Genomic DNA, 14554 nt, shown 5'->3' on the forward strand with positions numbered 1-14554 from the left:
ACCAGGAAGGTGAATCTTCCTCCAAAGGTGATGTGATTTCTGAAACTCCTGCTCCAAAACTACCAAAGCAAGACAGTATTTTTCAGTCTGGATGGGCTGAAAACCTTAGAGATGTGCCAGGCTTTGCAACCACATGTAGCACCGTGAGCCTTGGCAAGACCACAGTGTTAAGCGGAGAGCTGATACAGGGAAGAGGGATCATGCTGGCTACTACTGCTGTGGGAAGTCCTGCTGAGCTTGTCCCAGATGAACGGGCAAGGACACCACTCCTGGAAACAAAAGCTCCTTGTGTGATGGGGTCTGAGCTGCGAGGAGGTCTGAGATGCTGCAAGGAAGCTCAAGGCAGAGGAACACCTGAGGGTGTAATCCCCACTGCAGCACAGGATACCTCAGGGCAGAGTCTCTCTGTGAGTGGGGACATCACTGTGGGTTTCGGTTATATGCACAGGGTTTCAAGTGTGCTTTTGGAAACTCCTTTGCTTGGTGCCTTGCAGGTAGCAGAGCCTTTTCTGGAGCCAGCAGGTGTAGGTCTGGAGAACAGCCAGTCTGTCCCACACCCTACCCTGAAGCTGAAAGATCTGGGTGACCTACAGTTTACTATTAAACCAACACACACAAGCTGCCTGGACTTGGCTGCACACTCGCAGTGTTTTTCCCCTGGCAGAAGAGAAAGCAAAGAGAGCACAGATACCACCATGTACCGAGGGCTCAGCACAGTCAGCTTAGAGAATGATGAAAGCCATCCCCAGTCAAGCATTCCAACTGATGGCACAGTGAGCAGTGAAGCCGATGGCCTTGCAAAGGACCTGATGCCCAGCCTGAGTAGCCCGTATGAAGTGGTAAAGAGGGAGCACTCACGTCTGCTACCTGAGAGAAGCCAAAGATGCCAAAGCAGTTTCAGGGATTTGTCCATGACTCAACCTGAGCTGGGAACAACTGGCCTCCAACATATGAAGCTCATGGATATTTCCCCCTTGAAAAGATTTAGGGAAGTCATCAGGGGGAAAACAGTGCTGCATCCCACAGCACCGTGGGACATCCTGCAAGAGCATCCTCATTTGCGTGGCCAGAGCACTCATGTCCTGCAGTCAGCCCCTACAGACCCTGGAAGCCTTCCCCAGAATGCCCAAGCACACAACTGTCCAGCTGCTGAGAAAGCTCGTGTGTCTTCCTTGGGTGTACAAAGCTGCCACCACCAAAGTGACAGAGCTGCACAGCCAGGGCTGGTTGTACCCCCTTTGCCAACAGGGCTGGAGCATCCTCCCACAGCCATGTCCACCCTAGGGACAGAAACAATCCCTGCGCTGGTGGTCTCCTGCACAGAACCTGTCCCCGCAGACTTTGGCTCTACTGATTTCATCCCTGAAGCACCTCTTTCTCCAGAAGCAGAGCCTGTGTCCAAGCTGGTCTTCTCTCCACCAGCTGCTTTGGATTTGGACTCTGCCAGACTTAGGCAAAGGGCAGGCATCTTGCTGGCTACCCCAGGAGGACAGGAGATGGTCTCCCTTTTGCCACCTCACCATCCATCAGTAGCCTCTGAACTGGGCACAGATGGGTCCCCCAGATGCCTTGGCCCTGGGATGCAAAAGCTGGCGCTGGGAGAGGTGGGTGGCCAGCAAGGAGAAACCTCAGCCTCTGTGGGCTTGATGGCCAGGGGTCCCTCCCCAGCTTCTGTCACTGTCCCAAGGCCTGGTGTGGTGTTTCCTCTGCCCGAGGACCATGTGAGCAGTGGCTCTGGGGGGGTGGCACCAGCTTCTGGGCCTGGCACCTGGGCAGTGAGGAGAGAGGAACATGTGATGCCTGTGCAGCATCAGGGCACGGCTGCTAGTGACAAACTGGCATCTGCCTCCATCCTTGAGGGATTTAAAATGCAGAAAACCACAGAAGCTCTCCAAGTGGGTGCAGGAGAGCAGAGAAATGTCTCCTCGAGCACTGCTCCTGCACACCCTGGTCGTCTCACAGCCCTGTGGGGAGAAACACTGTTGAAAGGCCAAAAGCCTCAGGAACCTTCTGATGTATCCAGAAACACCCAGATGCCAGGAGGACAGCAACAGAAACATGCTGGTAGGTCTCCCAGTACTTTTTATCTTGGCACAAACCATCTTTAGAAGGCAGAAGTACTTGGTGGGGTCAAGGATGAGACTGTGTCTTTCACCTGCAGTCCCTGCCTGGTAATCGTAACCCGCTGTCTGGGGAGGGGAAGTGTGGTGGGTTGACCTGGGCTAGATGGCAGGTACCTGCCAAAGCTGCTCTATCATTCCCCCTCCTCAGCTGGACAAGGGAGGGAAAATATAATGAAAGGCTTGTGGGTTGAGATAAGGACAGGGAGAGATCACTCACCAATTACCATCACAGGCAAAACAGACATGACTAGGGGAAATTAATTTATTACCATTCAAATCAGAGTAGGGTAATAAGAAATAAAACCAAATCTTAAAATACATTTCCCCCACCCCTCCCTTCTTCCCAGGCTCAACTTTGCTCCCAAATTCTCTACCTCTTCCCCACCAGTGGTGTAGGGGGATGGGGAATGGGGATTATGGTCAGTTCATCACATGTTGTCTCTGCCACTCCTTCCTCTTTGGGGAGGAGGGGGGGAACGGGAAACCGGATGGGACGACTCCTCACTCTTCCCCTGCTCCAGCATGGGGTCCTCCCACAGGGCACAGTCCTTCACAAACTTCTCCAGCATGGGTCCTTCCCATGGGCTGCAGTTCTTCATGAACTGCTCCAGTGTGGGTCCTTTCTATGGGCTGCAGTCCTTCAGGCACAGACTGCTCCAGCATGAGCTCCTCTCTCCATGGGTCCACAGGTCCTGCCAGGAGCCTAATCCAAAGCAGGCTTACCATGGGGTCACAGCCTCCTTCGGGCATCCACCTGCTCCAGTGTGTGGTCCTCCATGGGCTGCAGGTGGATATCTGCTCCACCGTGGACCTCCCTGCACTGCAGGGGGACAGCCTGCCTCACCATGGTCTTCCCCACAGGCTGCTGGGGAATCTCTGCTCTGGTGCCTGGAGCACCTCCTCCCCTTCTTTCTTCACTGACCTGGGGGTCTGCAGGGCTGTTTCTTACATGTTCTCGTTCCTCCTTCCATCTGCAGTTGCACAGGATTTCCCCTCCCCACCTTCTTAAACGTGTTATCCTAGAGGCACTGTCGCTGATGGGCTTGGCTTTGGCCAGCAGCGGATCTGTCTTGGAGCCAGTTGGCATTGGCTCTATTGGACACAGGGAAAGCTTCTAGCAGCTTCTCACAGAAGCCACCTGTGTAGACACCCCACTACCAAAACCTTGCCACGCAAACCCAATACAGGAAGAGTTCCAGCAAGTAGTATTGTTGGCCAAACCTCTGTTGGAAGCAAACCCACATAATTAAAGCTGCTGAAGGCTGGATGGGCTGTAAAGGGCCAGATGCTTGTAGAGCAGCTGGGGCCCCAGCTCAGCATTAAATGCAGAGCTGAGATGTGGCTCCAGGGGCTGAAACTAGAAATCTTGCAGCAGGAGAGGGTCTGAAATGGGGCCTCTTCTGTGGCAATTTGCAGCACTCTTAGAAGCATGATATCCTTGTCCTGGTGCATACAATAACTGTTGACGACATGTTTCTTTTCTGTGTTCCTGATGTGTCAGAGCTAGGACCTCCCTGGGCAATAGAGTACTTCCCCATCAGGAGCTGCCACCTCGTCTTTCAGGATTGGTCTGGGATGTTTTACCTGCCATTTCTTGCTGACATTAAAACCAACATCTGGTGCAACTGGACCATCTGGGCAGGCCCCCAGAAGCATATTGTCATCTACATCCAGGGGTTCCAGGGGAGTGACGGCTGCGGCAAGAACCAGGACAAGATCATCTTCCAGGGGGTCTCATCAAGTGTGGAAACCAAAGTGGTGTATGCCTGTCACAACCAAGGCACTCTGATCTTTGCTGCACAAGCTACTGCAGTCCATGTGTTGTTTCTGTCAGGGAGTGGTTCCCTAAGCCATGAATACAGAGATTTTAAAGGACAGTATTATGTATTCAGAGACTCTGAAATTGTGGGCTCTTCAAATGATACCATAGCTCCCCGAGAGCCTGTCCAGGAGACCTCTAAGAAAGAGAGCTGGAGGACAGCGGTAACAAAAGGTTTCTTGTCCATGCTCAGAGCCTCTCCGGGCCCATCAGCTGCACCTGCTGGTGGCAGGATCCAGCCTGAGCTTGTGAGCCCTGATGAAGAGGCCAAACACCCTCCCGATCTCATGGAAGATGCTCAGTCTGGTGCTAACCTGAGCAAGTTTGACCTGAGTGAGCGCAGTCAGCTGCAGGATGAAACCGAGCTGGAAAGGAACCTTAAGGATGGTGGCACTGAGGGAAGAGAAACTAAAGATGATGTGTTGGTGGAGCCAGCTCCAGCTGGGCAAGATGCTGGGCATAAAGCTGAGCCGTCTGCCTTGGAGATTGCAAAGGGGGATGTAGAGCTGGTGTCTGCTCTGGTCACTGTAGCCCCATGTCACTCAGCGGGTGTCCCTTCCTCGGAGGAGCCCAGCAACAACGTAGGTGTCTCTGCCAAACCATCTGGCCTGGATCAGGCCAGTGACAGCCTGTCAGAAGAAGTGGTTGCTGCTGCACGTTGCACACAGACACCAGTGCTGGAAGAGCCACTGCTAAACATGAATACAAAACCTTCTCTCTACCCCTCTCCTGGTGTGACTGCTGGAGATACAGTATCTCTGGGAGAAAGGACTGAAGAGCTCTTTGGTAAGGTGTTTTTTGGGTTATTTGTGGCTGAACTGATGCCTGACACTGTGCAATATCCATCTCCAGTGATGCAGCACTCTTAAGAGGTTTTATTTGTAGACATGGATATTACCTTCATTTGGTCCATGTGGTAGCACTTGTGACTTCTTCTGTATGCAAGGAAGGTGGTACTTGAGAACAGATAGGATTATCTGTTGTAACATGGGCATCTATGGGATGATGCTCTTAACCAGGGACAGGCTGGTTTCTAATCCAAGTGCTTTGAATTATCCGTGGAGGAGCCAGCCTCTCAGCCATGACTTTATACCCAAAGCAGACTATGAATTTTCATCTTGGTTTTAAACAGTTCTGGCTGTAGCCTGGCACGGTGCTCCTAGCCACGATAACTGAGTTTGAGCTCCGGATGTTAGAGGGAAGAGGGGAAAAAAGGGGGGTTGTCTCCTAAGAAAGTTTAGGAGTTGATGGTAGACTTCTTTCACAGAAATATTTAGCCACTGATATGTATTAATTTCTTCCTGAAGGCAGAAGAGAAGATGTTTTCAATTGGTCTTTCTTCCTCTCCAAACTGTTCTTGCCCCTTCCTTGTAGATGTGGGGAAAAGTTTATTTAGCTCTTTTGCAGTTGCTAATACACAAGCTGCTTTGCTCCATTGGGGTCCAAGGCGGCTCTGTTGGTTGTAGGAGCTCTGGTGGCTTCACATAGATAACATTTCATCCACTTCCAGAAATGGAAATGAGGTTTATTGGGGTGATTTCCTTCTAAAAAGCACTTCCCACTGTAGAGAAGAGTAGATTGTATTTAGAGCTTGATACTTAATTTCAGTATAAGGAATATAGGAAGGAGCTGGCACATGGTACTCTTCTTGCAAAGTGACACATACCTGATGTACTTTTACCACCTCTTTCTGGTACGCTGAGGTTAGCAGCCTGATTCTTTCCCTTGCTTTGACAGATCTGGTTTCTGCCCTGGCATCTCTGGAGAACAACACAGCACTGCAATCCCAGCACCATCCTGGAGGTGAGTGATGCAAAGAGTTAAGCTTGTCTTAAAACACTGCCCTAAGTTCAGTGTGCTGACTGGTGTTGTGCGTGGACATCACCTGCTTATCAAGTTTAGAAAGCAGTGGAAGGTGCTTCTGTGTAGTTATCACTTGGAAGACTTTAATTTTTAAGATATCACTGCAGTCCCATAGTTGTGCATTGGCGACTTTGTACTTACCCTGGAGAAACCTGAGTTCACATGCAAAACCTGACATAAATGCTGGCTTGTTTGAGTTCAAGCATTACTTGTTGACTGTTTAAAGAAGATTTTTCTAAGGTGAATGAGTCTCAATTTCTCCAATATACTCCAATGGGTGTCTCATGACTAACTGGATCAGAAACCTGTAGGAGTCCTGCTCCTCAGACCAGGGAGAGAAGCAAAACCCCCTTATGGGAGCATTAGCAACTAAGCAGCATAATACTGGGCTTATATGGCAGAGCAAGCCACAGAAAGAGCTTGCAAAAAGGAGTCAATACAGAAGGAGCCTGAGCTTTGAATAGGAGAAATATTGCTGAATAAATAAGTTTTAAACAGCAGACTCTGGCAAATCTGTGCCAGCCTGGATTCAGCCAGACCACAGCAGTTTATCTAAGCTGATCCCAAACAGAGATGGGTGAGAGAAGTGGGCTTTTAGACTCCATCACAAATTATGATGATACCTTTGGGAAAGATAATAGCTAAAGAAACATGAGTGTGATCAGATACATATTAATGCTTTATATACTTTTGCTGAAAGATCAATTCTAATATTCAGCACCAAGCATTAGCTAAGGTTTGTTTTCACCTGTTACTCTACAACTTGTTCTACCTAATGCACAACCTCTGGAAATATGCATGTGACACTGATTTATGCAAACATGTCCTCGTGGAGCTGTTCTGCTAGTGTTGGTGTTTAAGGACTAATTCATTTAAGGACCCTGTTTGTGTCATGTGGACTTAAACATGCTAGGGTCTTGTGTCTTCTGGTAGATGTGCTGTTTGAAGTAACTATTGAAATGAAACCCAAGGACTGGATTCCTCATGGTGGAAGTGAGCTCCAAAAGGGTCTTCTTGAATCTATGAAAAATCATGTAAGTCTGGGCATGGGGAGAAAAACAAATGGGATGTCCCAAATCTTCAACTACTAGAGACCATGTTGTGCCCTTCATTCCAGGGATTTTCTGTTAAAGCCACACGATGAACCAGCATCTGAGTTGCTTGTGCTGGTCGTCATCTGAGGCCAATGCCGATGCCCTGGCAGGGTGCCTGGTGACAGTGGCTGGTGTTTAGCTGCTGCAGCCCTTCGTAGTGCTGTGCCATCACAAGGCAGCAGAAAAGCATGCAGAGACAGGGATACAACCAACAAAGGGCTGTAACTTGCCTCTAGAAATGGGGCAGGCTGTAAGCCACAGCCTAAAAGACAGCAAGCGTATGAGCATCTACTTTCAGGGCTGCACCTAAACTTTCCTTTCTGTGGTGCAAACTGGAGCACAGGGTTCAGCCTGCTGCCTAGCCTAGAACGCCTCCATCCATCCACTGCTGCTCTGCAACGGTTTAGTACCTAAACTCTTACCTGGAGCTACTATTGCCCTTCCTCTTCCCAAATTAGCTTGTGTGTTGGCAGAGGTTGAGATGAAGCTAAGCAGAAAGGAGCGATTACTATTCTCATAGAGAAAATGTCCAGAGCACTGGGCTATGGGACATTTAATGTGTCCTGAGTGGTTTGTGAAGGGGAAGTCCAAGGGGGAAGGGGAGGATGAAAAAAGAAACTGTTTGCTGCCATACTCCTGCCCATCAAACCTCAAATCAGTGCTGGTCACTCTTTTGCTTTGCAGATCCAGGAGAACCTGAAGCTTTCTGCCAACAGAGTCAATGAAATAAAGTTAAAAGAAATCAAAAGGTAGGGTTACTGCTGTGCTGCTGGCTTGGCAGGTGACTCTGCTATAGCCTGTAGTACTTCTTGGATAGCAGTGGCTTGGGTTCTCATTCTCCTTCCCCAGGCTGAGACCCAGCCTTGCTCTTCTCCTGTGGTCTGTAACTTGACTTGAAAGTAGGACAAAAAGTCTGTTTTCTAGAGGAAAGATGGTAAAAATGGATGTTTAGTGCTGCCTAGGGCCTTAACAGGTCTAGACAGATTTAAACTCCGGAGAAAATGGGGATCCTCACGCCTGCCATGGTGTCTGCTGGAGAAAGCTGGGAGCTGTCAGCAAGGTCCCTGCCACACTTGGTTGAGGCTGACTTGGGGCTGCGAATTGCCACTACAATTTGCTTTATGTGAATGTCTAGTCATTTCAACCTAGCTCCAAGTGAGGAGCCATTACCGGGCTTTCCTTTTTCCCTTGGTCCAAGTGCAAAGCTTCCTCTTGTCACAAATAATCTTTGCAAGAGTCTGCAGCACCACAATCTAATACGAGTGAGTGGAAGGTCTAAATGGGCTTTCAGAGCCAGGCCTGGTGGTGATGCTTTCCTTCTGCCTCACCCTGGGCTCTCCCCTGCCCACAGGATTAGTGGTGCCAACCTGCTACTAACCTTCTGGCTGCACCTGAAGCCAGAGGAGAGAAATGTGTCTCTGCTCCTGCGCTCCCAGCTGGAGGAGCTGCTTGGCACCTCGGTAGGAGTGGAGAACCTGCAGCTTATTTCGCTCTTTGTTAAAGGTGGGTGCTTCACTTTTCTCTGGGGTAAACCCTTTTATGCCAAGCCTGACTTGACTTATGGCACCTATTTCCCCCCCGTTACAGACGTGAATGAGTGCAGCGCTGGGGTCAGCCTCTGTGGGGAGGAGGCAGAGTGCTTCAACGGCGTGGGCACATACCTCTGCCGCTGCAAAAAGAACTACGAAGATCATTCTCCCACCAAGTCTGGCACCCTCTGCATCCGTGTTCCCCGATCAGGTAGAAGACAAAGTAGTGGCTCTGCTTTCTCCTGCGGCTGGGTGTTTTTCTCATGTGAATGGGCAAGTAATTTATGCAGCATCACTCTTGCCACGTGCAACCTGGAGTGAGTGCATCAGGGTAAGGGGCTCTCCCCTTGAGTGGGGTCCTACCAGTTGTGCATTGCATGTGATGCTTAAAAATGGTACCACTACTACAGTGGTGGCTTTAGGTGTCCTGGTCTGGAGTGGGAAGGATATATAATATCTTTGCAAGGCAATTCCCAGCTGCTTGTCCCCTTAGGCTTCCTCCTTTGGCATTAGGAGCTCTTCTTTGGGAGTTATGTTCAGATATGAGCAGACTTGGAAGCAAATATGATTCTTCTGGAAACTAAGGGGAGGGAGGAAGAGTGAGGTTTAGGCAGTATCCTAAGTTAGGATGAGAGTCTTGTACTTAAAGGTGAAACAGCCTTTCCTGGACTCCAAAGGCATCAGCTTTCAGAGGTTAGCCTAGATAGGCATCCAAGGGGTGACCTGCATCACTTAACTGTCTCAGGTTAACGTATCGCTGCTCGTTGGGTGTAATTCAGTGTGACATGTATGCTCCCAAAGGCTCTCCTGAGTGGTGCCTGAAAGTTTTAGGGAGTGTTGTTACTTCTGGGCACCTCAGTACAAGAGAGACATGAACATGAGCCCAATGAAGGGCCAAAAGGATGAAGGGACTGGAGCATCTCTCCTATGAGGAAAGGCTGAGAGAGCTGGGACTGGTTAGCCTGGAGAAGATAAGTCTCAGGGTGATCTTATCAATTTATATAAATACCTGAAGGGAGAGTGGAAAGAATTCAGACCCGTGCTCTTCTCAGTGGTGCCCAGTGACAGGACCAGAGGCAGTGGGCACAAAGTGAAACATGGGAGGTTTGCTCTGAATATCAGGAAACACTTTTTTATTGTGAAGGTGACTGAACACTGGCACAGATTGACCAGTGAAGTTGTGGAGTCTCCATCCTTGGAGATATTAAAAAAACCTCTCTGGACTTGGTCCTGGGCAACCAGCTCTAGGTGGCCCTGTGTGAGCAGGTGGGTTGGACAAGATGAACTCCAGAGGTCCCTTCCCACCTCAGCCCCTCTGTGATTTTTCCCCTCCCTGCTCGAGGGAGGCTGTGGATGAAAACTCTTGGTAAAGCTCATGCTCCCTGGGAGCAGTGAGTTGATGTGACAGCCAGCACTTGAACCTGGAGCTTAGCCTGGAGTATTTAAAAGGAGTTTAAATACTGGTAACAGTCCATGGTGTTTGCTGCTGTGCTCTGCTCACTGGCTGTGTTGGCACTTGCAAGCGTAAGCTCTCCATGAGACTTAGCCTCCCTTTCCCCACTCTGCTATTTTCTCTGCATCAGGGTTACAGCTTGGCACGTGTGGCCTTTATTTCTCCAGACCTTCTGCACCCCCTGATCTTGGCTGCTCAGGCTTATTGCTACAAGCAGACTGTGGCCCAGGGTGATTTATGAGTTACCTCTGCTGAAATTGATGTGATCCGCAAACTTGGTTGCTCCTCTGAGTGCCCTGTGGTCTCCTGTCACTGTGTAGATCTTGGTGAGAAAGACATTGATGTTCCTGGTTTTTACCTCAGTGCTCCCCTGACATGTTTGACACAAGGCTAAGCAGATGGCATGTGGTGCTTGACTATAATCAGAGCTGGCTAATCCAATCTTGCAGAGTAATGGGGCCTCCCAGCCTGAAAAAGACACCAATATTCTGCAATATGCACTCAAAACACTGCTGCTACTTTATGAAAACTACTACTTATCCCTGCAGCATTGGAAGTGGCTTAAACCCCAATGTGAGCTTGCAGCCAAATTGCATTTCTCATCCATCCTGTCACCTCCAAATTCATTAACCAGTTATGCAGTCTAAGCCTGTCCAGACTGGCTGGATATGGTGTTATATTCATATATAAATAATTTTGTAAATGCATACTTATCTCTTGGGTCAAGGAGAGGATCCCTTCATGTCTGGATGGGAATGGTAGCGGGTCTTCTAGCCTCCATGTAGCTGCATATGGGTTTGGCAATGGCTTTGCTCTGTTGGGGCTTTCCTGGGGTAGCACCAGCCCTGTGCTCTTTTCTGCAGGCTGGCTCTTGGTCTAAATATTTCTTTGGGATGGAGGTTTGGGAGAGATGCTCTGCCCTGGAGGTGGCTGTGAGGGTTTCTGGATGGCAGCAGGGGAGATGTTGACCCTGTTGGAGGAGCACCCACAGCTCCAGGTCTCACCCCTGAGCTCTGCAGTCATGATGTGGGGGACTTTGTGAGCACAGTGGGGGTCACTGGGGCAAGCAGGATGAGGCCATGGCCCTTCTCTTGCAGGGATGAGCTTCTTCCTCCGCCACACTGACATCCTGGTGGGGGCAGCCATCATGGCTGTCCTGGCAATGCTGGTGGCTGCCGGTGCCTGGTGCAGGGTGGCCAGATGGGGATGGCACCCCAGGAGGAACCTGAGCCCCGAGGAGCCACCGGTGAGAGCTGTGGAGGAGCCGGCAATGGAGTTGCATGACCTGGGGGAGTGCCTGCAGCTCGACCCATTCCAGCTGAAGTTGCGGGCCAGGCCCCCTGAGTGGCTGTGGAGCATCCGTGCCCGCTCTGGCCAGGTGTACCAGGTCTTCCCGGAGCAGTCCACCCTGCTCTGAGGGGGTCCTGGGGCTTCCCCAAACACCCTGTGGCCCTGGTGACCTGCGCAGTCACTCCTGCCTTCCCTGGCTGACACAAGCCACTGGCTGTGCAAACCCTTCTGGTGTGTTTTATGGACCATGAATATCCCACTACAGTCTTCCTTGTCTTGTAATTTAATTTTTTTAATACTTGCTCGGCTTGGGAAACAAAGTGCTTGCTCCACACTGCTGTACGTCTTCTCCTGACTTATCTTGCTTGAGAGCTGTGCAGAACTGTCAGCACATGGAAATTAAACACTTTTTTAAGGAAAAAAAGAAAATAAGGTGTTTTGGTGCTTAATTTAAGAAACTGAAAAATTGTTCTGCATCTGTGCTCAGTGCTGTCTGCTTTCCACTGCCCCTAAGGTAGAGCTCTATGGGAAGCCCTGGCATGACCCGAGGATCTGGGGGTGTCTTCTTCCAGCCTGGCTGAGAAACATCCCCAGAGCTTCACTTAAAGTTTTGGGGAGACTCCTGGCCAGGTTATGGCACATAGATCCCCTGTCACTGAATGATGGGGACAGCATTTTTGGTGCTTGCATGAATGCTGGTTGCTGAGATGCTGGCTGCAAAAAGCACCACCACCAAATAAATCCTCCTTGCTGGCAGTAAAGCACAGTTGTCTCCCCAGCTTGTCCTGCAGCTGAAGTCTTGGAACGTCTCTATTTGTCCAGCTTAGGGCTTTTAAAATTTGAATTACCTCCCCCCCTCCCTGCCTCTGGGAAGACGTGTGAATGGTGTGGTGGCAAATGTCCCACTGGAGGGCACTGTCTGCCACCAAAAACCCAGCAAGGGCTGCTGCTGCAGAGCTGTGGCCCCGTACTGGCCTGGGCAGCGACTGCCAGATGTGGGGCACAGCTGAAGCTGGGGGTCCCTGAGTGAACCGGGACCAGTTAATGCAGCTCATGGATAGTCTCTTTGTACTTGTTGACCAGCTTTGGCCAAGATGTGTCGTGGAGGTGCGGGCTGAACGAAGCAGCTTGCACATATGCATGCCCAGCTCAGTGTTTGCTCTCCAGGGCGAGCTTAAAAGGGGTTGGGAAAGGCCCTGCTGTGTTTCTCTGCAGGGAAATGGCAAGGATGCCGGTAAAGGAGGAAAAAGGGACCTTGGAGATTTCCCTAGAGTAACTCTTTTCCATCCTGCCCCTAAAAAGCAATTCCTATATCTTGGCTGTTGAATCATGGGAGGAGCAACAGTTGCAGCGTGGAGGGGGATGTGCCAAGGCGGGGGGGGGGGGGGGGGGGGCTGTGGTACAAATCGGGACATTATAAATGCCAACATTGTGCAAAACCATGCGAGAGCATGTTACTTGCACTGAGATGATAAATAAATGAGTGCCCCTGGCACTTGGCTGACAGCTGCGGTGCCCCTCTGGTGAGGGGGGACTGCTGCTCTCCAGTAACAGGCTCATCCAAATTAGTTGGTACTGATGGGGCCCTCCTGCCTGCAGAGATATGCAAAGCAGAATGAACACCTCCCTGCACATGCTCCCCCAACAGCAACTCACTGCGGTGCTGTTTTGTGCCACCCAGGTTTGGGTACCGGTAAGGTTAGACAAAAATAGGTCTCCCAAAGACATCCTGATCATTGCTTCCTTTGACATACATGGAGCAATCAGCTCTTACCCAGCATTTTCTATGCATGGTTTTCAAAGTATTTGCAAATAGCAGAGAAATAAATGCAAATGTCTCCCTAGGAGGCAGATAAGTGTGTGTAATTTTCCATCTAAAGAGAAGGAAACCATTAATGGGTTTGTGCAGAGTGTGCTTGTTTCCCTGCCGAAGTCAAAGAAAAGCAGCAGGGGCTAAAATAGTACTGTCCCTGTCTTGGCCTTGGATTTGGCTGGCCACCATCTCCCCTTTTCCCTCTTTGGCTCCATGAAGGGTGCTCTTGAGGCTGCAAATTCTGCTCTCTCCTAGTAAGGTAAGGTTTGGATCCCAAAGCCAAGCAGCTAATGAGCAGATCGATGCTTCTGCTGACTTTCCAGGTTTTCCAGGAGCAGGGTGAGCCCCAGATTGTGCTCCTGTGTGGGAAGCTAGCTCCTGTAATGCTCAGCGGGTTAGCAAAAGCTGTGGTATCTCCCCAAGTCTACGGTGCTGTCCAGGAAGGAGCAAGTTAAAGGCACCAACTTACCTTTCATAAACATTTTGAGATGCCACCCCCTGGCCTATTATGAAACCAGTGCATCCCACTGCTTTCCACAGCCACAGCATGTTTTGTCCCATTTTAAGAGGTTTCCTCAATTTTGATTATCTTGATTGTGTAGCTGCTGGAACGCATGAGAAGCTGGGTGTTTAGTTGCTCTCCTCCACAGTGTATTGAAGAAAGGGGTGATATACATTGGAAATGCAGCTGGTGTTTTCAGGAGCTCATGGCAGCTCCACTGCATTGCAGCTTCTGTAAGTCACAGTGCTTCAGACTACATATTAAGAAAAAATAAATTTATCCATCTGTGCTACAAGCACATGCTATGAATGCTACCCACATAGCAAGAGAAATAATTCCTCTCCAGGTCATTCCCAGCAGCTTGATCTGAAAATTGCTCAGGCTGACCCAGAGCTACTGCAGCACAAGGGGTCTTGGGGGGGACCCTGCCTGTTTCGGCACGCTGGCAATGATGTGCTATTCCCTGGCTTGGCTTGTTTCAGATACAGAGATGATTTAGGGCTGAGCCAGGCCAGGCAGCACCTGGGCCCTGTTACCCACTGAGGAGCTACATCAGCATGGGGGGGTGGGCTGCCCCAGCAAATGGTGGACTGGGAGAGGTGCTGGTCTTCAAGTTTGCAAAAGGTGATGTTTTGCTGTCTTTAGGGGTTTTCTTTTCTCTTTTTGAGTGTGCTGCTCTGGAGGGAGGCAGTGAGGTGACCTATGGCAGAGAGGGGCTGCTGCAAGCCCCAGGCCCTCAGGGTTTTCAGTTCTAGTTTGTACTGTGGTTTCCTCTGTGATTTTGGAGAAGGCAATGTGGAGGTCAGGGGCACGCTTTGGGAGAAAATGCAGACTTAGAGATGAGCTTAGTACTTGGCCTTGAGGGAGCAAGGTTTTTCCTGCCCCATGGGCCCCACCAAGGCAAGGGGTCTTCTCCCCAGCACCATGACCACTCCGGGATGAGCAATCCCTGTGATCCCCAAAGCAGAGGTGCTCTAAGGGGGAGGATGGAGACCCACGTTTGGGGGTGCTCCACAACTGCAAAGCAGGGAGACAGCCTGCAGCATCCCCTGCTGTGCAAGGGAAGGT

General features: G+C 50.3%; 1 protein-coding gene across 1 annotated transcript; it reads left to right on the top strand.

Annotated features, from left to right (window-relative positions):
* The first annotated feature begins 415 nt into the window (after positions 1-415).
* Positions 416-11443, top strand: LOC115344845. Its single transcript, XM_030022797.2, has 8 exons — positions 416-2064; positions 3625-4728; positions 5680-5745; positions 6739-6839; positions 7584-7648; positions 8251-8402; positions 8487-8639; positions 10979-11443. The coding sequence occupies exons 1-8, from the start codon at positions 441-443 to the stop codon at positions 11296-11298; spliced, it is 3585 nt and encodes a 1194-aa protein (XP_029878657.2). The 5' UTR covers positions 416-440; the 3' UTR covers positions 11299-11443.
* The last annotated feature ends 3111 nt before the right edge of the window (positions 11444-14554 follow it).

This window comes from Aquila chrysaetos, chromosome 8 (genome assembly GCF_900496995.4).
Source record: "Aquila chrysaetos chrysaetos chromosome 8, bAquChr1.4, whole genome shotgun sequence".
Taxonomy (NCBI): domain Eukaryota; kingdom Metazoa; phylum Chordata; class Aves; order Accipitriformes; family Accipitridae; genus Aquila; species Aquila chrysaetos.